This window comes from Podarcis filfolensis (genome assembly GCF_964270895.1).
Source record: "Podarcis filfolensis genome assembly, chromosome: 2".
In the NCBI taxonomy this organism is placed as follows: Eukaryota; Metazoa; Chordata; class Lepidosauria; order Squamata; family Lacertidae; genus Podarcis; species Podarcis filfolensis.
In genome coordinates this window covers 12,980,106-13,005,295 of record NC_139605.1, presented here as the reverse complement: position 1 = coordinate 13,005,295, position 25,190 = coordinate 12,980,106, and the positions used below count along the sequence as shown (strand labels likewise).

Sequence of the window (25,190 nt, the reverse complement as noted above, 5' to 3'; positions counted from 1 at the left end):
TGAAGCGTATGTAACCCGAGGTACCACTGTATTAGGTCGGAACAGGTCTAATGTCACCACTTGGCACCCATGGGCAGCTGCCAATACCCCAGGAGCTGACTGGTACATGCCCTGGGCACCCCTTAGAAACAGCAACAACAAATACATCTGGTGATCGGCCTCGTTTTGAATTCCCCCAGCTGCCCCTGCCACAGCATTACCGTGGGTCATTGTGGGAAATTTAAATGGTGGGCCTGTTTGTGGCAGCAGCGGGGCCTGGAGTAAGAGGGTCCCTAGAGAGGGCACGACGCCAAAGGGGCCCCTTCCCAGCCTTTCCCCCACATGATGCCCTCCAGGCATTTTGAACTACAGCTGCTCATCGGCACCAGCTGGTATGGTCAGAGTTGTAGTCCGAAAAAATCTGAGAGGCACCATGCTGGGGTAACTTAGCCCCCTCTGGCTAGCTGCATCTCGCCCATGTCTTGGGCAGAAGGTCTTTTCCATCCCTTGGTTCTTTATTCTTTTAACTGGAGAAGACAGGGACCGAAACCAGGGCCTTCTGGGCACAAAGCAAGTACAGTGGTACCTCAGGTTAAGTACTTAATTCGTTCCGGAGGCCCGTACTTAACCTGAAACTGTTCTTAACCAGAAGCACCACTTTAGCTAATGGGGCCTCCTGCTGCTGCCGCGCCGCCGGAGCACGATTTCCGTTCTCATCCTGAAGCAAAGTTCTTAACCTGAAGCACTATTTCTGGGTTAGCGGAGTCTGTAACCTGAAGCGTATGTAACCTGAGGTACCACTGTACTCTGCTGCTGAATCAAATTATGGGCCCTTCCTGGTTCTCACTGTGGCAACACACAATCTGGCCTGAGGCCTGCCGTTCAGGACCCAGGGAATCTTCCCTACTGAGAGGGAAGACAAGTCTTATAGCAAGGGTGGGCAACCTTCTCGCAACCTTAGGCAGGGATAGGTGAGGCGAGTGGTGAAATTGGGAACAGCAACCGACGCGGCACTTTATTTTTGTACAGCACAGACGCATCTCCCCGTTTTGGAGAGCAGGAGGCCTTGCCACAGTTCAAGGAAAGTTTCCCGTCAGACAATAAGTCACTCAAGGAGAGGGTGGAGGAAGGCTGGTGAAGGGCAGTTGCAACATCTATGGAGAGACGGGGGACAGAGGCCTCCCAGATTTTCAAGGAGCGGTCCGGGCCCCCTGAATATTCTGTGGCCTGTGGCAGGTCCCAGCAAACTTACCCACAGTCACGGCAAGCTTTGCAGGGTTTACCAACAGCTATGATGTGCCCCACTGGGCCTTCTCTTAATAATAATAATAATAATATATTATTTATACCCCACCCATCTGGCTGGGTTTCCCCAGCCACTCTGGGCGGCTCCCAACAGATGTCAAAAGCACAATAAAACATCAAGCATTAAAAACCTCCCTGTACAGGGCTGCCTTCAGGTGTCTTCTAAAAGTCAGACAGTTGTTTATTTCCTTGACATCTGATGGGAGGGTGAGCACCACTACTGAGAAGGCCTTCTGCCTGGTTCCCTGTAACCTCGCTTCTCACAGTGAGGGAACCGCCAGAAGGCCCTTGGAGCTGGACCTCAGTGTCCGGGCTGAACGATGGGGGTGGAGACGCTCCTTCAGGTATACTGGACCGAGGCCGTTTAGGGCTTTATAGGTCAGCACCAACACTTTGAATTGTGCTCGGAAACGTTCTGGGAGCCAGTGTAGGTCTTTCAAGACCGGTGTTATATGGTCTTGGCAGCCACTCCCAGCCACAGTCTAGCTGCCGCATTCTGGATTAGTTGTAGTTTCCGGGTCACCTTCAAACGTAGCCCCACGTAGAGCACATTGCAGTAGTCCAAGCGGGAGATAACCAGAGCATGCACCACTCTGGGAAGACAGTCTGCAGGCAGGTAGGGTCTCAGCCTGCGTACCAGGTGGAGCTGGTAGACAGCTGCCCTGGACACAGAATTGACCTGCGCCTCTATGGCTGCAACGGGTCCCAGCTGGCCACCCTGTGGATGCAATGGGCCGTAGTGGCAGTGGCGTAGCGTGGGTTGTCAGCACCCGGGGCAAGGCAAGTAATTTGCGCCCCCTAACCCATGGATTCGCGCCCCCTAACCCGTGGATTTGCACCCCCTAACCCGTGGATTTGCCCTAACCCCAGATGTTGCGCCCGGTGCGGCCGGCCCCCCCTGCACCCCCCACGCTACGCCACTGCGTAGTGGGCCTCTTCCTGCCATGCAATGTCACACACATGACACCCCCCCCCAAAGTTGGGCAGGACCCAATGCATGTGGTGAAGGATGAGGCCTAAGGAGAAGGCAAGTTGCCTCAGAAAGCGGCATGGCCTAGGGTCCTGAGGATCAAACAGAGAGGCCTGGAAGGCTGCATTAGTCCCCTGTGGCCTGAGGATCCCCACACCTGCTGTACATAGAGAGAAAGCCCTCTGGCCAGATCCTCAACAGGGTGGGAGCTTACCTAGCCCTATTTCAAATCTACTCAGGGATGGCGTTGTTGTAAACAAAATCTGCCCTTCTTTCCTTATGGGGTACCCAAGAGCCCGTATAGAGTCCTTAAGTGGGTTCCCTATCAGTAGGAGAAAATAACAGAGGCCAACCAGAGAATATTGAGAAGCAAAGCAGCTAGTAAGCCTGATCTTTATTGAACTGTTGCAACAGGGTGCTCCCCTCAAAGCAGGAAAGGAGGAGGACCCAGAACTCAGGTGTGTCTGTCCTTATATTGACATTTTAAATTCCCTTCCATGGAGCTCAAGACCACGCCTCCATACATCATACTTACATCACAGAAGGGGTGTAACCCAAGACCACCGCCCACAAACATCATACCTACATCACAGAAAAGGCAGTCTACAACAGAAATTTGAATGTTGTTGTATTTCCTGTCTGCAAGGTTCTCTGATAATGCCTTATCTGATTGCCTTTCCTGGTAGTCTGGCCATTCCTTTGAGATGGTGATTACCCAATTCCCGAGACAATGGGAAGGTTCCCTCACCCCCTCCCTCCTTGCAGGGAAAACATTTGGTCAGTTTGGGAGTCAAAATGGTTTCAGGGCTGTCTTCCTGTGCTGCTCCAGAAACGTGGTCCACATATCTATATGTACATGCTTGGTTGGTACATTTATGAACATTTATTATATGTATAAGACCTTAAATTTTTTATTACAGCATCACTGTGGACCTGCAGCCTGAGGCTGGGTGTTTCTGGAACTCTCTGCTCTCGGTCCTCAGAACTCTCTTTAATTTTAACTTATTAGTGCTGCAATGGTATAAATTGCTTGCTGGCCTCAGACCATCAAAGCGGCGTACAGCATGACAAAGGTAAAATAAAATAATAGCCGTACATATTCTAAAAGCATTGCTACAGATGCACAATTAATATTTCATAAATGACCGGATCGCACTTCAGGGAAAGGCATGATGTCAGACGCCTGTCAAATTTCAGCCGGTAATTGATTCCAGAAGGCTGGTAGCTGCAACACCAAAAGCCCCGTTTTGAGAACACGCAGTACACTCAGCAGCACTCCATCTGAGGAGTGCAGGGATATATGGGGGAGAGGCAGTTCTTCAGGTAACCTGGTTCCAAGTTGCTTTAGGGTCTTGACGTGCAGAAAGGGATCAAGATGTATGCAACTCAGTTTCAGCAACTGGCAGGCGATTTGAAGTCTTTGGGTTATCCAGGTCAGGTACAAATCCTAGAAGCCTGGCCTTTTCCCTTGAAGACACAGCAATGCCATCTGTCTGCCGCACTACTGGCTTTAATTCTCGGCTTCCATCATGCGGCCTCAGAGACTCTCATGGAAGACTGCATGCCAGGCAGGAACCTAAACAAGGACTTTATTGGCTGCCTGAACCAAGGACAGGGTAGACACAGGAAAACTCCTGCTTCCACCTAGATTACACCACCCCCTGGTGACTCAAGTGTATAATGACGCTATCCATCAGAGTTTGAATATGGCCACCCATTAAAGCTATGGTTTTCCCAGTAGTGATGTAGGGAAGGGAGAGCTGGACCATAAAGAAGGCTGATCGCCGAAGAATTGATGCTTTTGAATTATGGTGCTGGAGGAGACTCTTGAGAGTCCCATGGACTGCAAGAAGATCAAACTATTCTGAAGGAAATCAGCCCTGAGTGCTCACTGGAAGGACAGATAGTGAAGCTGAGGCTCCAATACTTTGGCCACCTCATGAGAAGAGAAGACTTCCTGGGAAAGCTCCTGATGTTGGGGAAAATGGAAGGCACAAGGAGACGACAGAGGACGAGATGGTTGGACAGTGTTCTCGAAGCTACCAGCATGAGTTTGACCAAACTGTGGGAGGCAGTGGAAGACAGGAGTGCCTGGCGTGCTCTGGTCCATGGGGTCACGTAGAGTCGGACACGACTAAACGACTAAACAACAACAAAAGCCCCAGGATGAGCCCAGTCATCGAGTAAAACTCTGCCGGATGCTATTTTTGAAAATGTGGAAGTCTTTCAAAGGTTTCACTTGCAATTTCCCCTCTCGAAACATACTTTATGTAAACATCATTGCACAAAGAACCACTAGGGGACACTGCATGCTCACTCACTAGGGCTAACCTGGGTTTACACTAGGATTATGATTCCAGAAAATGACAAAGAGGCAAAACGCCGATTGCTGTGTGTACATTGTTATTATTTGCAGCAGTATGGATTATGTATGTACGTGCATCCTTTAAACACCCGGGTACATGCAGGTGGAGGGTCCTTTGCTGACAGTCCGTTCACGTACGCATGCTGGCTCACACCATGTGTGTGCTGTTTGGGGGCTGCTGTATACTTACAAGCACAGTGAGGAGACGAGCGTTTGCAAAATGTGTACTGGAGACTCTGCAGGAAATGGTGTCAGAAGTGTCAGGGCTTGAATCTGTGACCTGGGAGAAGTCAGGTGGTTGTTTGGCTTGTGTGCCACCAACTGGCCAAAGGAGAGAACTACAGGCACAAAGCCTCTTAATGGTGATAGGCCTGCAACAGGTTGTGTGAGCTTGGCTTCTTAACAACATTTCCAGCCCAGGTTCACTCATCAGCCCTAGCCAGCATGGTGAATGGTCAGGAATGATGGGAACTGTAGTCCTGCAACTTCCAGAGAGCAATACATTCTCCACCCCTGATTTTAGGACTTGTAGAGCAAAATTAAAGTGGTTCTGGAGAAAGCAAACGAACCAATGATCTGAACCAATGATTTTTAAATTTTATTGATATTGATGCTGCATTTTATGTTGTATTTTATGTTGCTTTTAAGTAGCATTTTAATCAATGTTTTATATTTGCTGTTAGCCGCCCTGAGCCCAGTTTTTAAACCAGGAATAAAAAAAATATTATTATTATTATTATTATTAGGCATTTCCCAAGCTGCAGTTCTCCAGAGGCTGTTGGACTCCAATTCCCATTAGCCCCAGACAGTATGGCCAATGGCTAGGGAAGATGGGAGTTGTTGTCCATAGCATCTGGAGGGCCCCAGGTTCAAAACACATGCATATAAGACCTCTCTAAGGACTCAAAGGTTGTCCTATCTCTGCAAAACACAACACACCCACACCAGTTTAAAAATATTTTTAAATGACTGAACTATATATACTTGCAAAAAAAGAAAAAAAGAAAAAAGGCCATTTAGGTTCCTGTTTTGTGACCAGGCCTACAGAAAGAATTTGATCCTGTGAAAAAGAGGCATTAAAAGTCACATGTTTTTTGGCCCCCAACCAATCCATAGCAAAGCAACAGGTGGAGGTTGCAGTCGTTTCTGCAGGACCAAGGGCAGCTCAGACATTGCTCCAGCAACAGCCAGCAAGCTTTAATTAATGGGATCTAAGCTGGCATGGAAGGGACGCGGGTGGCGCTGTGGGTTAAACCACTGAGCCTAGGGCTTGCCAATCGGAAGGTCAGCGGTTCAAATCCCCGCGACGGGGTGAGCTCCCATTGCTCAGTCCCTGCTCCTGCCAACCTAGCAGTTCGAAAGCACGTCAAAGTGCAAGTAGATAAATAGGTACTGCTCTGGCGGGAAGGTAAACGGTGTTTCCGTGCGCTGCTCTGGTTCACCAGAAGTGGCTTAGTCATGCTGGCCACATGACCCGGAAGCTGTATGTCGGCTCCCTCGGCCAGGAAAGCGAGATGAGCGCCGCAACGCCAGAGTCATCCGCGACTGGACCTAACGGTCAGGGGTCCCTTTACCTTTACCACTTGGGACGCGGGTGGCGCTGTGGTGTAAACCACTGAGCCTTGGGCTTGCCAGTCGGAAGGTCGGCGGTTCAAATCCCCACAGTGGGGTGAGCTCCTGTTGCTCAGTCCCTGCTCCTGCCAACCTAGCAGTTCGAAAGCATGTCAAAGTGCAAGTAGATAAATAGGTATCGCTCTGGCGGGAAGGTAAACGGTGTTTCCGTGCGCTGCTCTGGTTCACCAGAAGCGGCTTAGTCATGCTGGCCACATGACCCGGAAGCTGTACGCCGGCTCCCTCGGCCAATAAAGTGAGATGAGCGCCGCAACGCCAGAGTTGGCCACAACTGGACCTAATGGTCAGGGGTCCCTTTACCTTTACCTTTTAAGCTGGCCTGGAGGACATAGAATCATAGACTTGCACCAACCCCCAGCAACACAGGAATCCTTTTGCCCAACAAGGGGCTTGAACCCATGACCTTGAGATTAAGAATATCCTGCTCTGTTGACTGAGCTATTCCAATATGTATCCCTGGCATGGGAAGCTGCTTAATACTGAATAAGACCAACAGCATCTCTAGCCCAGAACTGTCTACAGTGGCTGCAGCCACAGGTCTCCAGGTTTTCAGGCAGGGGGTCTCCTCCAGCCTGACATGGTGATGCAAAGGATGACACCTAGAGACTTTTGTATGCAAAACAGAGGCTCTATCACTGAATGTGCTCCCTCTTCGGAAGCTAGCATTAGCTATGCGGGACAAGAAGCTACAGTTAGAACTGGATATGGAACAACTGATTGGTTCAAAATTGGGAAAGGAGTCCAACAAGGCTGTATATTGTCTCCCTGCTTATTTAACTTATATGGAGAATTCATCATGTGAAAGGCTGAGCTGAATGAATCCCAATTAAGATTGCCGGAAGAAATATCAACAACCTCAGATATGCAGATGACACAACCTTGATGGCAGAAAGTGAGAGTCCCATGGACTGCAAGAAGATCAAACCTCTCCATTCTGAAGGAAATCAGCCCTGAGTGCTCACTGGAAGGACAGATCATGAAGCTGAGGCTCCAATACTTTGGCCACCTCATGAGAAGAGAAGGCTCCCTGGAAAAGACCCTGATGTAGGGAAAGATGGAGGGCACAAGGAGAAGGGGATGACAGAGGACGAGATGGTTGGACAGTGTTCTCGAAGCTACCAGCATGAGTTTGACCTAACTGCGGGAGGCAGTGGAAGACAGGAGTGCCTGGCGTCCTCTGGTCCATGGGGTCACGAAGAGTCGGACACGACTAAACGACTAAACAAACAACAACATATTTTGGTCTGGAAATTCCATTGGGAGCAAAACAGCCTGCAAACTGTGCTACCATGATCCTCTGCAGGGGTCAGAAATTGCATTGCAGTTTTGTAATGCCTGTATGTCTGGAGTTGTGCAAATGCTGCAATTTTGCAGGTTTCCTTTCAAACCCGCTTGTCTGCTTTAGAATTTCACTTCCCTTCAGGGTGTGTTATAAAAAGGACAGTGAGCCCTTGGCAGAATCGGGGGGCAAATGTTTGGTTTGCTTCACATCTTAATGTCTGTCTACCTACTCGGTGCTTTCCAGAACAACAGGCAAAACTGAAATGCAAACTGAAATCTTTCGAAATGTGCACTTTTGCAATGGAGTTTTCTCTGCATCTACAAAAATGCAGATATTGGCAGAAAACGTGCATTAAAAAAAAGCATAGACTCGTGAAAATGCATTCACAAAATGCGTTGTGTTGGGGGTAATTGCTTGCAAAAATGTGTCTGTTGGGGCTCAAGGGCTGACAAATTTTCAGGATGTCTTTAAAAACACACAGAGAGAGAGACAGAGAGAAATTGATGTGGAAATGTTGCAAACTGAACTTAAGATGGGAGAGATGAGAAATTGCTGGAAACTGAAATAAAGAAATTCACCAGTCCCTAACTCTGGAAGGGTGATATGATAGCCATGTTCAAATATATAAAAGGATGTCACATAGAGGAGGGAGAAAGGTTGTTTTCTGCTGCTCCAGAGAAGCGGACACGGAGCAATGGATCCAAACTACAAGAAAGAAGATTCCACCTAAACATTAGGAAGAACTTCCTGACAGTAAGAGCTGTTCGACAGTGGAATTTGCTGCCAAGGAGTGTGGTGGATTCCCCTTCTTTGGAGGTCTTTAAGCAGAGGCTTGACAACCATATGTCAGGAGTACTCTGATGGTGTTTCCTGCTTGGCAGGGGGTTGGACTCGATGGCCCTTGTGGTCTCTTCCAACTCTATGATTCTATGATTCTATGATTCTATGATTCTATGATTCTATTCTAAGATGCTGTATGGGATGCATAGAGAACACAGCTAGCTTGGACCAGCTCAAGGTCTTTGCTCATCACACTCAATAATTATTATTGTTTTTGTTTTTATTAATAATTCATCAATCAATTAATTAATTAATAATACCCTGCTCATCTGGCTGGGTTTCCCCAGCCACCCTGGGTGGCTCCAAGCAGAATATTAAAAACACGATAAAACAGCAAACATTAAAAACTTCCTTAAACAGGGCTGCCTTCAGATGTCTTCTAAAAGTCAGGTAGTTGTTTATTTCCTTGAGATCTGATGGGAGGGTGTTCCACAGGGCGGGCGCCACTACCGAGAAGGCCCTCTGCTTGGTTCCCTGTAGCTTCACTTCTCGCAGTGAGGAAACCGCCAGAAGGCCCTCAGTACTGGACCTCAGTGTCCGGGCAGAATGATGGGGGTGGAGACGCTCCTTCAGGTATACTGGGCAGAGGCCATTTCGGGCTTTGAAGGTCAGCATCAACATTTTGAATTGTGCTTGGAAACCTACTGGGAAACATACTTCTTGCCAACTCTGGCTGGCAGCAGCTCTCCCCTGTCTCCGGCAAGAGAAAGATCTTTCCATCACCTGCTCCCGGATCCTTTGGCCTGAAGATGCCAAGGATTGAATCTTGGATCTTCTGCATGCAAAGATAGGAGCCAGGAGCTTCCCCCAACCAGCTGTCAGGACAGCACAAAGAGGGATACAGTGGTACCTCTGCTTACGAACTTAATTCGTCCCTGAGAGTTGTACCTGTACATGTCTGTCAATCATTCCCCGTTTTAGCAGTACGGTAGTACCTTGGGTTAAGAACTTAATTGTTCCGGAGGTCCGTTCTTAACCTGAAGCACCACTTTAGCTAATGGGGCCTCCTGCTGCCACCGTGCTGCCACAGCACGATTTCTGTTCTCATCCTGAAGCAAAGTTCTTAACCCGACGTACTATTTCTGGGTTAGCGGAGTCTGTAACCTGAAACATCTGTAACCTGAAGCGTCTGTAACCCAAGGTACCACTGTACACTAGGTTAAAAACACACCATCTCACAACCACACACACCCCTTTTCCACTGTTTTTTTAAGAAGCTGATGTGTTAAAGTCATTTCTAGGATGTTGTTAATTATGTACCTCATGAGAATTATTTTAAGCTTTCTGTTTTATGATATACAGTGGTACCTCTGGTTATGAACTTAATTCTTTCCGGAGGTCCCTTTTTAACCTGAAACTGTTCTTAACCTGAAGCACCACTTTAGCTAATGTGGCCTCCTGCTGCCGCCGCGCCGCCGGAGCACGATTTCTGTTCTCATCCTGAAGCAAAGTTCTTAACCTGAAGCACTATTTCTGGGTTAGCGGAGTCTGTAACCTGAAGCGCATGTAACCTGAAGCGCATGTAACCCGAGGTACCACTGTATATCAAGTTTCAGTTCTGTCCACACTGCCTAACAGCAGCTTTCCAGGTCTTCAGAGTTCCCTTGCAACCTATACATGGGATGCCAGATATTGAATTCTACATACAAAGCGCGACCTTTGCCCCTGTGCTTAAGGCCTTACCTCGAGTGCTTACCAGCGAAGGGTGCCCCAGTCAGCTGCCAAGGCTATGTGCAGAGGAGCGAAAGAGGAAAATGGGAAAGGGGGCAGGTTGCAGCCAGCACTGAGAGGCAGCTATGTTGCATTTTAGCCAGAGAGTCAGCAGCTCCTAAGCGTGAACTACATATTACCCTTGTGTTGCATCAGCCAGGCCACAGATGGGAGGGGAGTTGTCAGTCGTAGGAGCATAGGAAGCTGCCTCTGAATGAGCCGGGCCACGGGTTCATTTAGCAGAGGCAGTACTGCGTACACTGGCTGGCAGGGGCAATCTCCATGGTTTTCAGACACAGTTCTCTCTTAGCCCAACATGGAGAGGGTGGGGATTAAGCATGTGGCCTTCTACATGCCAGAGCTGGATTAACCATTAAGCAAAATAAGCATGTGCTTAGGGCATCAAGGGAAGTGGGGGAGGGGGCCACTTTGCCGGACTTTTCACATTAACGGTGACAAAATTGCTCAGCTGAACGATTGTTTTCTCAGCTGAAATATATTATAAAAAACCCAACAGAACAACTACCCAACAAGGCCCAGGCTGGGTCCCTCATCTTTTCTGCTAAGTGTTGGAAGCAGATGTGTTACGTAAGATTCGTTTTGAGGATCTGATGAAAGACTTTGCAATTAGAAAAAGTAGCAGAATTTACTTTCAAATATAAAGTGGAAGTGTACAAAACTAAACATTGTTTTCCACCTTACTGTTGGTTTTGTTTCATTTTTATTTTATTTTATTTTTATTTCACGGTTGATTCTTGTTTATATTTTGAATTAGATATACAGTGGTACCTCGGGTTAAGAACTTAATTCGTTCCGGAGGTCCGTTCTTAACCTGAAACTGTTCTTAACCTGAGGTACCACTTTAGCTAATGGGGCCTCCCGCTGCCGCCGCGCGATTTCTGTTCTCATCCTGAGGTAAAGTTCTTAACCTGAGGTACTATTTCTGGGCTAGCGGAGTCTGTAACCTGAAGCGTCTGTAACCCGAGGTACCACTGTACATGAGGGCGCCAAAATCTTTTAAGTGCTGCATTCGAAGCAGGTGTCCTGCAACAGACTTTATTTTTCTTCTCCTTTTCAAAGCTGCCTGACTGAGGAGGCGAGAGGAAGTGCAAAGCCTTCCTCTTTTCTTGAAACTTACCCACCCGCTTTTTCCGTGGGAGAGAAGGAAAGAGCAACATGCTCAGAACCTCAAAAGAGGATCTTTCTCTTTTCTTGCTCAAGCATCATTTGGGGCAGTTCTGTGCTCAGAGTTTTTATTTATTCCCCCCCCACACACACACACACACTCCTTTTGCACAGTCAGTCATCCTTTGAAGCATAGTCCACTTATCTGCCAAAGCAACACACCCCTGTCTCTCCCCCCCCTGAAGGAGTGTCTCCACCCCTATCGTTCTGCCCGGACACTGAGGTCCAGCACCGAGGGCCTTCTGGCGGTTCCCTCATTGTGAGAAGCAAAGCTACAGGGAACCAGGCAGAGGGCCTTCTGGGTAGTGGCACCCACCCTGTGGAACGTCCTCCCACCAGATGTCAAGAAAATAAACAACTACCTGACATTCAGAAGACATCTTAAGGTAGCCCTGTTCAGGGAAGTTTTTAATGTGTGACATTTTAGTGTATTTTTGGTCTCTGTGGAAGCTGCCCAGAGTGGCTGGGGAAACCCAGCCAGATGGGCGGGGTAAAAATGTCACCTCTCTATATACATCTGAAGTTGGAGGGCATGAGATTAGGGTAGCCTAGCACATAAATAGGGACGCGGGTAGCGCCGTGGTCTAAAACCACTGAGCCTCTTGGGCTTGCCGATCAGAAGGCCGGCGGTTCGAATCCCCACAACGGGGTGAGCTCCCATTGCTCGGTCCCTGCTCCTGCCAACCTAGCAGTTCGAAAGCACATCAAAGTGCAAGTAGATAAATAGGTACCTCTCTGGTGGGTAGGTAAACGGTGTTTCCATGCACTGCTCTGGTTCGCCAGAAGCGGCTTAGTCATGCTGGCCACATGACCTGGAAAAACTGTCTGCGGACAAACGCCGGCTCCCTTAGCCTGTAAAGCGAGATGAGTGCCACAACCCCAGAGTCGTTTGCTACTGGACTTAACGGTCAGGGGTCCTTTACCTTTACCTTTTTTTAGAACATAAGTGCTCCCTGCACTGTTGCAATGTTCCGTTCCATTCCTCCAGCAACCAGACAGTGAACGTCGCTGAATGAGTTTGACTTGAAGACGTCCTACAGCGCTTCAGCCACATTCGTTGTAAGATTATTTGAAAAATAAAACTAAAATGAGGAGACCTTCACAGTAAGTTTTACTGGGGCACCTTGCTTTGAGGGGCAGCGAAAGACAGACTATTGTAGACTCAATGAAGATAGTGTACAGTAGGAAAATAACAGCTTTGTGTAATGAGAGAGGGCAGGGTGAAAACACAGATGCTGGCAATATACAAGAAAGAGGGTCCCTGTTTTCAGCTCTGACATGCTGGGAAATCTGGTGAGATGTCACAGCGCAGATACGGAACCTGCTTTCTGTCACAGAGTTGGTTTTCTTCTAGGCTAGTCCTCATGATATATATATTCACATATATTCACGTTTGGTCACTTTTGCACCCCACCTATTGTTCCATACATGGGGGTCCAGCCTGAGAGGTAGGTCAGCCTAAGATGAATGGCTTATATGAAGCCCAGCCCATTGGAGATTTGAACCCAGGTCTCCAAGTCCATGACAGCGTGTCAGCGGCTGTAGAGATGAGCTTGGGCAGGCATAGGCAAACTCCGGCCCTCCAGATGTTTGGCACTACAATTCCCATCATCCCTAGCTAACAGGACCAGTGGTCAAGGATGATGGGAATTGTAGTCCCAAACATCTGGAGGGCCGGAGTTTGCTTATGCCTGAGCTAGGAAATGTCTCCATCCCTCCTCAACCCCCTTCCCTGTCTTTGTGAAAATGGAATCCAAATGCAAAAGGGGGGGAGCAAAATAAATTAGGCACACCCCTCCCCGCAAGATCTATGCAGAGATATTCAACCTGCATCAAACAGTCCAATGGCAGAATGTTTCAGCTTCTCTGGGGCCAGAATCCGAGCACAACAGATACACAGTCCACATCAAGCACAGAACCTTCTTCCCCTCGCTGAATCTCCCATTCCAGTCCAACGAAAGTTCAGTCCTGTTCCACGAACGACTGGTCCCCACTCACCGCGCCATCCGTTCCGTCCTGTTTGTTTGGTTCAGGCCTGCAGTGGCTTCCCTGACTGACTGTTTCCTTTAGCTCTGCCACTGTAGCATAGTCGTTGTTGAGAGATGCCAAAGGGACTGGGCAGGTCCCCCCATCACACTGCCCCCTATTGGAATCGGGGAGGTTCTGCAATTCGGCGTAATGCAAGCTAGCTTCATCCGGATTGCCGGCCACACCCTAGTGATGGGGAAGGATACAGCAAGAGGTCACATCGGTTAGTACCAAAAGATGAGAAGAGCGGGCTGGTTAATTTGAACCGGAACGTGAAATTCAGCCCCACCACCACCACCATACCTCCTCCTCCATCCTTGTTGGCCCCTGGGAGTTCCCTGGGCACAGTGCTTGGATGATGGCAGAAGCCACCATTGGCAGAATTCACCTGTCAGGGAGGGTCTCAAACCCATCTCTCCTTATCTCCCCCTGTGAGGGCTATGTTTCCCTCACCTGACCTCACAATAAAGGTAAAGGTAAAGGGACCCCTGACCATTAGGTTCAGTTGTGACCGACTCTGGGGTTGCCGCTCATCTCACTCTTCTGGGTCATGTGGCCAGCATGACTAAGCCGCTTCTGGCAAACCAGAGCAGCGCACGGAAACGCCGTTTACCTTCCCGCCGGAGCGGTACCTATTTATCTAGTTGCACTTTGACGTGCTTTCGAACTGCTAGGTTGGCAGGAGCAGGGACCGAGCAACGGGAGCTCACCCTGTCGCGGGGATTCGAACCACCGACCTTTTGATCAGCGAGTCCTAGGCTCTGTGGTTTAACCCACAGCGCCACCCGCGTCCCTGACCTCACAATAGGCATGGATTTAATTCAGTTTTGTTTCTCTCGGTTTCCTATATTTCCAATCAGTTCTCCACATTTCTGAAGCAGTTTGTTTCTTTTTGTTTGTTTTACAAAAAGATCCCAATGAAAATCATTCAGCATTTTAGTGTGAATTTCTCCGAACGGGCACATTTTTTGTATGCAGCTTTGAGCGATGTACACATTTCTTTTTTGCAAGCAATTCATCCTAGCATAATACATTTTTGCATGTTCCTTTGCCACTCATTTCTATGCGCACTTTTACTTTAAATAGATGCATATTTTTTTTTGGTAAATATTGTTTGATTGCAGAACTGCATCCTGGGAGTAAGCCCTATGGAACTCAACAGGACTGACTCTGCCTAGACCTGGGGCTCAGCTAGACTGGTAAAGAAAATCTGATTTATACGTGTTGTATATGAGATATAACATTGTGCCACCAGACGATGATGCCAAGTCCCCTTTTCCTCTACCTGTTTTCCCTGTTTACATTTGCAACGCTTTAAACTGGAGCGCTTCTCTGATGGGTCTAGATGCAGCCCTGGTTAGTATTGTGATGTGCAGTTGTGTGCACCCAGAAGGAACCCCCGCTGAGTTCAACGGAACTTATTCATATTTAAGTGGGGTTAAGATTGCAGCCTTAGTCCCTTGCCTGGAAGAAAAATATCTGTATTTGGGCCTTTGCTGTATCAGTTGATTTCCTCTCTACCCACCCACTTTCTGCAGCGAGTACAAATTTAGCCTTATCACCTCCACCACCACAATTCTGGTCACAGTTCAGCGGAATTCAGTTTCATCCCACTGCTCAAATTTTATGCAAATCTAAGTCCTTTTTTGGGTCGCGCACTTCTTCTGCATTTTTTTTTTTATCCAGCTTCCTCTGAGGAGCTAAACTTGTTTCTCTGGACTGTACCAGACTTTAGATGTGCTCTCATAGGCTTGAATTATTCTCCAGTCCTCTGGACAAAAAAACCCCCACCTCTCCACATAGAAAAGTAGAAGAGGGTTTTCAGCCTGGTCTCCTTCCTGATACATCAGTTTTCTACGTGTATAAATATTTCCCCTCCCCTCCCCCTATTTGGTCATTTTAGCCCTTGTCTACAGTCCAAAATGGTGCAGTCTCAAGAAGACGCTGGCTGGTCATCACTAGGAACGTATGTAGGCACCTTTTTTCCCATTCCTCCTTGGATTTGTCGCATGCAGCGATGTTTCTGTTCCGCTGCAGTTCATCTCCCACCCAAAATGCCATTAGCCATATTGCAGGACGTCCTCATTTCACGTGCACAATTTCAACCATACGTGCTTAAAGGCAGGCCGGTTGAAATTGCGCAAGTCTAGTCCCACGCAAGGTGGAGAGTTCTTTTTGTACCAGATCCACTTGGGGGCAAGGTCCACTTAGCACACCAGTTCTGGAATGCTCCCTGAGATCACGCGGGACAATCTAAGATCCCGCGAGATCTCACGTGAACATGCCTAGCCTTCCATTTCCATGGCAGCAAGTGGGCCCAGTGAGGCCCACTTGGCATGCCAGTTTTGGTGTTCCCTCCCCCTCTCACCCACTAGCCACAGGGTACCGCCAAAGGTTTGACTACATGCTTAACCCTCAGAACCGAACCCTTGCCTAAGATGAGGGAATACTGCACATTATTAGCTACATAGATTACATTGCCATTAGGTTATTCTGATGAAAAGGAAATGCAATACAAATCGGGGGGGGGGGGTTAGGACATAATGAAGTGTCATTTTTGGGCTGAAAGCAGCCACAACAACATATAGGTAAAAAAGGTAAAGGACCCCTGGATTATTAAATCCAATCAAAGGTGATTATGGGGTTGCAGCATTCATCTCGCTTTCAGGCCAAGGGGGCCCATGTTTGTCCACAGCATAGCTGTCAACCTTCCCTTTTTTTTTTTGCAGGAAATTCCCTTATTCCAGCGCCGTTTCCCGCTGCTTCCCACTGCTATCCCAGATTGTTAGATATCCCGTAGACTGTCCCCGGGACAGGTGAGGCCGCTGATCCCTTATTTTCAAATCTGACAGTTGACAGCTATGGTCCACAGACAGCATTCTGGGTCGTGTGACCAGCATGACTAAACCACTTCTGGCGCAACAGGACACTGTGACGGAAACCAGAGCACACAGAAACGCCGTTTACCTTCCCGCCACAGCGGTACCTATTTATCTACTCTCACTGGTGTGCTTTCGAACTGCTAGGTTGGCAGGAGCTGGGACAGAGCAACGGGAGCTCATCCCGTTGCGGGGATTCGAACCGCCGACCTTCTGATCGGCAAGCCCAAGAGGCTCAGTGGTTTAGGCCACAGCGCCACCCACGTCCCTACAACAACATATACACTGGGTTGGTTTCCAGTTTCTGGACATGAGGCAAACCAGTGAACATTGGCAATTTCCACTCCAACATCCCTAGACACTACACCGAGCTCAGGCCAGTGTGCAGCTTATGGGACGAGCACTATTTTTAAGACAAACCACAATGATCAGCTCTAACGCCTTGAATTTATCTCAGGGACGACCTTCTGGTATTGATAGAATTTAGAATCTAGAGATGCTCCCTTAGAACTATGAAGGTTGGTGATTCGAGGACTTGCCCTAGAGCCATGTGGCCCAGGCAGTTCCACAGGCCTAGGGCAGGGATAGCCAATGTGGTGATGTTTGGGGCACGCTGGCTTGGGATGATGGGGCTGGGAGCACACAATATCTGCAGGACTCCACAATGCCCTAGAGGTTGTTGTACAAGTTTGCCTTAGAAGCTCCGGAGAATAAAGTTCCTTTGAGCCATTCCCCATCCCTCTAGTTCGTCTGTGGATCCTGAATCTACATGCTGCAAATGTGTACAGTTCTTCCTCACCCAGCCTCCTCTGCCTGCTTCGGTATTGTCTCTAAATCACACAGTACTTACTTCTATAGGTTTTCGCTTCTTTCCTGCGAAGGAAAACAAAAACACTTGTTATACCCGAAGGAGCGTCTCCACCCCCATCGTTCTGCCCGGACACTGAGGTCCAGCGCCGAGGGCCTTCTGGCAGTTCCCTCGCTGCGAAAAGCCAAGTCACAGGGAACCAGGCAGAGGGCCTTCTCGGTGGTGGCACCCGCCCTGTGGAACGCCCTCCCACTAGATGTCAAAGAGAAAAACAACTACCAGGCTTTTAGAAGACATCTGAAGGCAGCCCTGTCTAGGGAAGCTTTTAATGTTTAATAGGTTATTGTATTTTAATATTCTGTTGAAAGCCGCCCAGTGTGGCTGGGGAAACCCAGCCAGATGGGCAGGGTATAAATTATTATTATTATTATTATTATTATTATTATTATTATTATTATTATTTATATTCTTATTTCCTCAGGTTGTGCTTTATATTTTTACAGCAAGCAGGAGCCCAGGAAGCTGCCTTATAAACAAAAACTCAGCCACTGCATTCTCCATAATCATCACACATCCACAGGCTTGGGAAAACCCCCAAGGTTTGCAGAAGTACAAAAATACTTTACATGCAGGCACGCAAAGCTCGCATAGGGTAACCACCTATTTTTCCAGGCAATGTCACTGGGAGGAGTAACATTGTCAAGACATTCTGTTGCTCCCAAAGCAATTTACAGCACCCGCTTCTTAAAATGTGGTTGCGTTGGGTCCCGGTAGCAGCCAGACTTTGTAGCTGCTCACACAGTGATTTTCTGTGTATACAAAAGTGATCCTTAAAAGTATTTGACGAAGTGAAATATCTGATTTATAGGTCCCTCCGGAATATTTCTTTGGATTTGTTTGTTTTTCCCCAGGAGCTTTTGACAATATATCACTGATGCAATATAAGTATGTGAGTGGTAGATTTACTGGGTCATCCGCACATCATTCTGGTATATTTGGTGCCTTATTGCCATCCAGAGAGGTGCTTTTACCCTAGCAGTTAGAAATACATCTTCCCATAATGGCTGGCTGGTGGTCTCTGATTTTAAAGGTTTGTGCATTTTTGTTATAAATATATATAGCTGTAAATTGCTTTGGGTTTTTTTTTTAAAAAAATAGTAGTACAGTGGTACCTCAGGTTAAGTACTTAATTCATTCCGGAGGTCCGTTCTTAACCTGAAACTGTTCTTAACCCGAAGCACCACTTTAGCTAATGGGGCCTCCTGCTGCTGCCGCGCCGCCGGAGCACGATTTCTGTTCTTATCCTGAAGCAAAGTTCTTAACCCGAGGTAATATTTCTAAGTTAGCGGAGTCTGTAACCTGAAGCGTATGTAACCTGAAGGGTCTGTAACCCAAGGTACCACTGTATATAAATATTTTTTTGTGAATAAAAACAACAGTAACCCAGAACATTTGTGGTGTGGAAAGCCAACAGGATTTCAGTAGGAAGTGGCAAGACATGCACTGATTGTGGAAACAAAGCAGTCTGCTATCCCACATACACCTGCAAGTGCTTTTATATGTGTTGGAAGCCGCCAAGAGTGGCTGGGGAAACCCAGGCAGATGTGAGGGGTATAAATAATAAAATAATTACTAAAATTATTGTTGAAAGCGGGATTTCGTATTCTAGCAGGGGGTTTTTTTGGTTGAGTTATTTCCCTGTCCATATCTGTACACTGGTACCTCGGGTTACAGACACTTCAGGTTACAGATGCTTCAGGTTACAGACTCCGCTAACCCGGAAATAGTACCTTGGGTTAAGAAATTTACCTCAGGATGAGAACAGAAATCGCGCAGCGGCAGCGGGAGGCTCCATTAGCTAAAGTGGTACCTCAGGTTAAGAATGGATCTCCAGAACGAATTAAGTTATTAACCCGAGGTACCACTGTACTGGAGATGTTTTGAATCTGTCATGGATGCTTTTGTTGAGGTTTCTGCATTGAAGCAGGTTGAACTAGATGATCCTCAGGGTCCTTTTGAACTCTACAATTCTATAATTTTAAAGCTTTTAATAAATCGCTTCATCGCTTTTTCTTTGCTTGCCTGCGATCCTTGATAATAAACATTTCTCCAATGAAAATAGGAACATCCTAAGGAAAAGTGGGACATTCTGAGATCAAATCAGAAACTAGGATGGCTTCTGTAAATCCAGGAATGTTCCTGGAAAATAGGGACACTTGGAGGGTCTGAAATAATAAATACACAAAACAAAGGATGTCTGAAAGGGGCCCTGGTCCTCACGCTAGACCAGGAGGCGTAGTTTGTACAGACATAGGAGGCAGGTTTATCCTGAGTCAGATCCTTGATGTACTCAGCTGCATATTGTCTACACTGACTGGCAGCCTCTCTCCAGGGTGTCAGGCAGGAAGCCTTGCGCAGGGAGATGCCAGAAATTGAATTCGGGATGTGATAGGAATTTTATGGTCTTAGATATATGGTAATGTTCATAAGTGTACCAACCAAGCACATACATAGATCAGCACAGGAAGGCCAACCTGGAACCATTTTGATTCCTAAACTGAGCAAATGTTTTCTCTGCAAGGTCAAACTGGAAAAGCCTCCCCATTGTCTTTTCCTTCACAAATCCTGTCTTAAGGGTATGTCTGTGTTTGAATAGGGTGTGAGCCTGTGACCTGGCCCAGGAACTAAGTATTTATCACTACAAAAGAATTGCCAAGCTCCCCAGGCAATGCAACCTGCCAGACAGGAGATAAACAAGGACAGGAGAAAAACAACATTTAAATTTCTGTTTTAGACCGCCTTTTCTGTGATGTAGGTGTGATGTATCTGAGGGGTGGTCTTAGGTTACACCCCGTCTGTGATGTATGTATGATGTTTCTGGGGGCGGTCTTGATCTACAGGGTGGCAATTTCAAAAGTCTTTATAAGGCCTTGCGCGCCATTTTTCTGGGTCCCTCCTCTCTCCTGCGGGTGAGGAGAGCACCCTGTTGCAACAGATCAATAAAGGCCAAGCCTACAGGCTGCTGTTTTGCTCCAAGTAATCCTGGTTGGTGTCTTTGTTTTTGTCGAAGGGAGCCCTCGGATTTTTCCGTTAACAGGGACCTTCTGCATATGCGACCACAGAAATCTGTCCTTTCCCCCCCCCCCCCGAGATCAGGTCTCTCCGAAACGCAAAGCCAATAAACTTATTGAGGTTTCCTAACTGTTGGGGACCGGGACTGATTTGAGGAAAGTATTCTCAACTTTAGAACAATTCCACACTTCCCTAGTCATTTCAGGAACAGAGGTTTAGGACTTTGCAGGCTCTCCAGCAAGGACCAACCTCTCAGCTAAAAAGGTTTTGATTTTAAAAAAGGACATCCTTTGTTTCAGGAAGTTTTTCTCTCCTGCTTTAGAGGCTGTTCCCAGATATTTCACAACGAGATCGTTACCTCTTTTGCAGACACGGCAGAGGCAGATGGAGAGGATCACGATAACCAGCAGCATCAGGAGAATGGCAGCTCCTCCTCCGAAGAGCAGCCACTTTGTGATTTGGCAGCGATCTGCGTAGTTGGGAAGATGTGACGCCGTCAGTGCCAGGAAGCCCAGTCTCCCCTCTTGCCCCCCGTTCCTCTTGCCTATGATCCCACTCCTCATCTTGGAACCAAAACTAGCTGTAGTTCGTGTCACCCCTCCTGAGGACGTAGGCCTGAGGGGGCTGGAGCAAGACCTCTTCCACCCAGCACCCATTCCAGAGGGTGGCATGGCTGGGCATTTGCCAGCCTCCAACACCTCCACTGCCCAGAGTATCTGGTGAACAGATGCCGCCTAAGAAAATTATTTCAGCCAGACAGAGAGAGAGAGAGAGAGGAGACAGTGCCAGCCTGTTCCAGACACACACACACACACACACACACACACACACACACATACAGTGGACACTTGGGTTGCAAATGTGATCCATGCGGGAGGCACGTTCGCAACCCGCAACAGTGTGTCTGCACGTACGCGGGTTGCAATTTGGCGCTTCTGTGCATGCGTGACCGCCGAAACCCGGAAGTAACCCGTTCCAGTACTTCCAGGTTTCGGCAGTCCGTAATCCAAAAAAACGCAACCTGAAGTGTCTGTAACCCGAGGTATGACACTGTGTGTGTGTGTGTGTGTGTGTGTGTGTGTGTACACACACACACACACACACAGTGTCATACCTCGGGTTGAAGTAGCTTCGGGATAAGTATTTTCGGGTTGCACGCTGCGGCGACCCAGAAGTAACGGAGCGCGTTACTTCTGGGTTTTGCCGCTTGCACATACGCAGACGGTCAAAATGACATCACACACATGCGCGGAAGCAGCGAATTGCAACCCACCCGTGTGTAGACGCGCTGCTGCGAGTTGCGAATGCTGCAGGTATGAACGTGCATCCCGCACGGATCATGTTCGCATCCAGAGGTACCACTGTGTGTGTGTGTGTGTGTGTGTGCGCGTGTGTGTGTGTGCGTGTGCGTGTGTGCGTGTGTGTGTGTATACACACACACACACACACACCCCTATATATACAAAAAACACAGTGGAACCTCAGTTTTCGAACATGATCTGTTCCGGAAGACCGTTCAACTTTCGAAACGTTCGAAAACCAAGGATCAGCAAAATCCATTGAAAAAATGGAAAAACACACAGCGGAAGCCATTCGACTTCCAAGGCACATTCAAAAACGCAAGCAATTACTTCTGGGTTTCGGCGTTTGGCTTCCAAATTGTTTGGCTTCCGAGACGCTCGAAAAACCAAGGCGCCGCTGTATTCGAGTTAGGACATTTTTTAATTCAGCCTTCGTGAAATGACAGTTATTTGCTATTAAAATGCACGATTCATCATGACGCTCTTTCATCTAAGTAAATGTGCGTTTGAATCTTTAAAGGGAAGATTCAACACGTGCCCTTTCACGTGCCCTTTTGAGTTTGTTCTTTCCTTCAAGGAAAAATGCTTTTTGAAAAGCCCTGCCGCCTATCCCAAGCCCCTGTTGGATTAGCTCACACAAATCACCTGATTTCTTTTTTTCAAAGCATCCACAACGCACACAAAGGAACACAGCAGAATAAATCAAGACGTTTGCCTGAGCCAATCTAAGGGCTTAGGAAAATTACCTGCTCGTCTCAGCTGCCCTACCTCATTGGCAAAAGCTGCCACCCAAAAACATACTCTCCTCATTTTCCATGCCTTGGTGACATAGGTGCCAACTGCCCAGGGACCTGGGTGCCTGGGCATCCACAAAATTCCCCATGAAGGGGCCAGGCACCCTCAAATTTCGGTGCCAGGGCCTTGCACCCTGCATGGCACTCACGGCCCAAACCCCCACGGTTGTGGGGCCAAACAGGCACTCCTGCTGGTGATGAGAGCAGCAGTGAAGGGGTCCAAGCAGAGGAGGAGAATGAGTTTTGGGGTGCCTTTGTGGCACTGACGTCCTGGGTAACAGCACATCCCAGCTCAGGGGTCCATGGGAGGTGCAGTTTCCACAGCCCCTGGGAGAACTACATTTCCTATGGCGTCACCTACCCCAGGCTGAGGTGCAAAGCTGGAAGCAGTAGATTATTAAAAGCCGCCAGGAATTGTAGGCGGGTGGATAGTAAACTACACTTGCCAAGATTCTTTGGGGGGAAGCCATGTGTTCTAAATGGGCATTAACGATACGATACAATATCTTTATTGTCATTGTCCCATAGAGAACAATGAAATTGAAAAATCTACGTAAGACATTCAAAAACCCCTAAAAACTCTGAACCCCCATTTTAAAATACAATATGCTATAGAGACTCCTTATGCTGCGTTTAGAACCAGAATTGCATTTGGGTAGAAACTGTTTCTCAGGCGGCTAGTCCTAGTCTTTATAACCCTGTACCTTCTTCCAGAAGGCAGAAGCTGAAAGAGATCATTTCTGGGGTGTGTACTATCCTGCGCTATCTCTGCAGCTTTCTTATGGCACCTGACAGCATAGATTTGATCCAAGGTGGGAAGAGTGCACCCAATTATTCTCTCTGAAGTCTTTACAACCCTGGACAGCATTGTTTTTCCCCTGACCGCGCAGCTCCCAAACCACACACACAAACCGTAAGTTAATACACTCTCCACAGTACAATGGTAAAATGCCATTAACAGGTCCTTTGAAAGATTGTTTTTCCAGAGGATTCTCAGAAAATATAACCTCTGCTGTGCTCTCTTCATCAGGTCTTTGCTGTTTTCTCCCCAGGTTAGGTCATCTCTCAACTCCATCCCCAGAAATTGAAACACCTCTGCCCCACCTCTGCCCCTGCCCCTTGAGGAACCTGCCTCAGTCTACCCAATGGCAGGGCTGGCCCTGATCCCAACCTGTGGATGAGAACAGTTGACACCAAGGGCTGAAATGTACCTACCGTCTCCTTCACAATGCAAAACAAGCATCGCCAGAGTAAGAAACGAGGTGTTCTAGAACGAAACAAAAGAGACAAGTCAAAGGCATGGAATTATTATTATTATTATTATTATTATTATTATTATTATTATTTATGGTAGTAGGGGGCAGGCTGTCTCAGAAAACATTTTCTGCCATTATTGATCTATAATTAAGGAACTTGAGAGTCCCATGGACTTCAAGAAGATCAAACCTATCCATTCTGAAGGAAATCAGCCCTGAGTGCTCACTGGAAGGACGGATCCTGAAGCTGAGGCTCCAATACTTTGGCCACCTCATGAGAAGAGAAGACTCCCTGGAAAAGACCCTGATGTTGGGAAAGATGGAGGGCACAAGGAGAAGGGGACGACAGAGGACGAGATGGTTGGACAGTGTTCTCGAAGCTACCAGCATGAGTTTGACCAAACTGCGGGAGGCAGTGGAAGACAGGAGTGCCTGGCGTGCTCTGGTCCAGGGGGTCACGAAGAGTTGGACACGACTAAACGACTAAACAACAACAAATTAAGGAACAACAGGGTTTCCCACAGGCAGATAAAAAGAGCATTTCAAATGTTCAAACTGCTTCATGTACAAAATCTCAGCAAACCCTCACAACTGCCGTGGAAGGCAAGTCAGTAACATAATCATCTCTATATTGGAGATTGTGGAAGAGAGGTGGCTGAAGCTGAGGAAACAACGACTCGTCTGACAGTCACCAAGCGTGTCTGAGATAATTTTGTACCTAGAAACGCAGCTCGCATGATTAACTGCTGCACTACATTGCTGAAAAAGTTACATGGGGTGTTTTTTAACCACAACAACAACTCCAAGGTATGTATCCAATTTGCACAATGCATGCTCAGCTATCACAACTGGCACAGAACCGTAGAGTTGGAAGGGGCCATGAGGGTCATCTAGCCCAACCCCCCTGCAATGCAGGAATCTGTTGCCCAACGTGGGATTCAAACCCACAACCCTGAAATGAAGAGTCTCGTGCTCTGCCAGCTGGTCTATACAGCAGCTACACAGCAAACACAAGTGGTGAGTGCCACCAGAATTGCAAACAAGAACCCCAGGGCTTGCAGAAGTACAAAATAAAATAAAATAAAATAAAATAAAATATAAAATAAAATATAAAATAAAACTGTTGAGCTCATACAGCTCAGTCGCTCCACCGCTCCAGCCCTTTGAACTTTGTAGGTGACTGAAGCCTCAGACATTTCACAGGAAGACTCACTGAAATCTCTCCCTGCCCCTAATATCAATGTCTCTCTTCATTCACCCATTCCTTTGCATTTTCCCAAATCCTTTGCCCTTCCCACTACTCTCTCACAGATCCAGACCCTAAGTGGATGACAGGTTCCATTTAATCCCCTCTTACCTTCTCCCACTTATTCAGTTTGGTCCCAAGGGCTTTGGGGCGTCTTCAACATCCCAAGCGCTCAGGCATCCGTCCTCGGCCGTCTGTCTTCGCTTTCGATCTGACACCTTCTTGTGACAGATGTCACGAAGCAGCGAGCTGCAACTTCTGCTTCCACCAGGAAACAGGGACCCAGCACACAAAACCAGAACTTACAGAGCAGATGTTTCCATTCGACCACTGGGACAGAAGAAGCAGGGCTCAGAAGGCACTCGCTATAGAGGACAACAGGCTCCACTCCCACAAGAGTCTCAAGATTGCTATCTGAGCTGTTAAAAACACAGGCTTCGTGTTCTCGGGCTGAACTTAGCCAATCCAAGACAAAAACTGGGTTAACAAACCCAGTTTGAACGACAGTCGCCAGAAAAGCAATGGAATGAAATGATCA

The 25,190-nt window shown here is 47.7% G+C and overlaps 1 protein-coding gene across 1 annotated transcript; it reads right to left on the bottom strand.

Annotated features, from left to right (window-relative positions):
* Positions 1-12,362: 12,362 nt before the first annotated feature.
* On the bottom strand, positions 12,363-24,958 carry LST1 (leukocyte specific transcript 1). Its single transcript, XM_083602615.1, has 5 exons — positions 24,764-24,958; positions 23,366-23,417; positions 20,414-20,524; positions 17,026-17,048; positions 12,363-13,482 (listed from the first exon to the last, which is right to left on the bottom strand). Exons 2-5 carry the CDS (start codon positions 23,391-23,393, stop codon positions 13,231-13,233), a joined length of 414 nt encoding a protein of 137 aa, XP_083458741.1. The 5' UTR covers positions 23,394-23,417; positions 24,764-24,958; the 3' UTR covers positions 12,363-13,230.
* Between the last annotated feature and the right edge of the window lie 232 nt (positions 24,959-25,190).

Excerpts from the sequence above, each read along its gene's own strand:
- LST1 (XM_083602615.1), bottom strand. The coding sequence starts at position 23,393 with ATGCTTGTTTTGCATTGTGAAGGAGACG. Across the intron at positions 20,525-23,365 it reads TTTGCATTGTGAAGGAGACG|ATCGCTGCCAAATCACAAAG; the intron begins GTAGGTACATTT and ends CCAACTACGCAG. Across the intron at positions 13,483-17,025 it reads AGAAGCGAAAACCTATAGAA|GGTGTGGCCGGCAATCCGGA; the intron begins GTAAGTACTGTG and ends CCCCATCACTAG.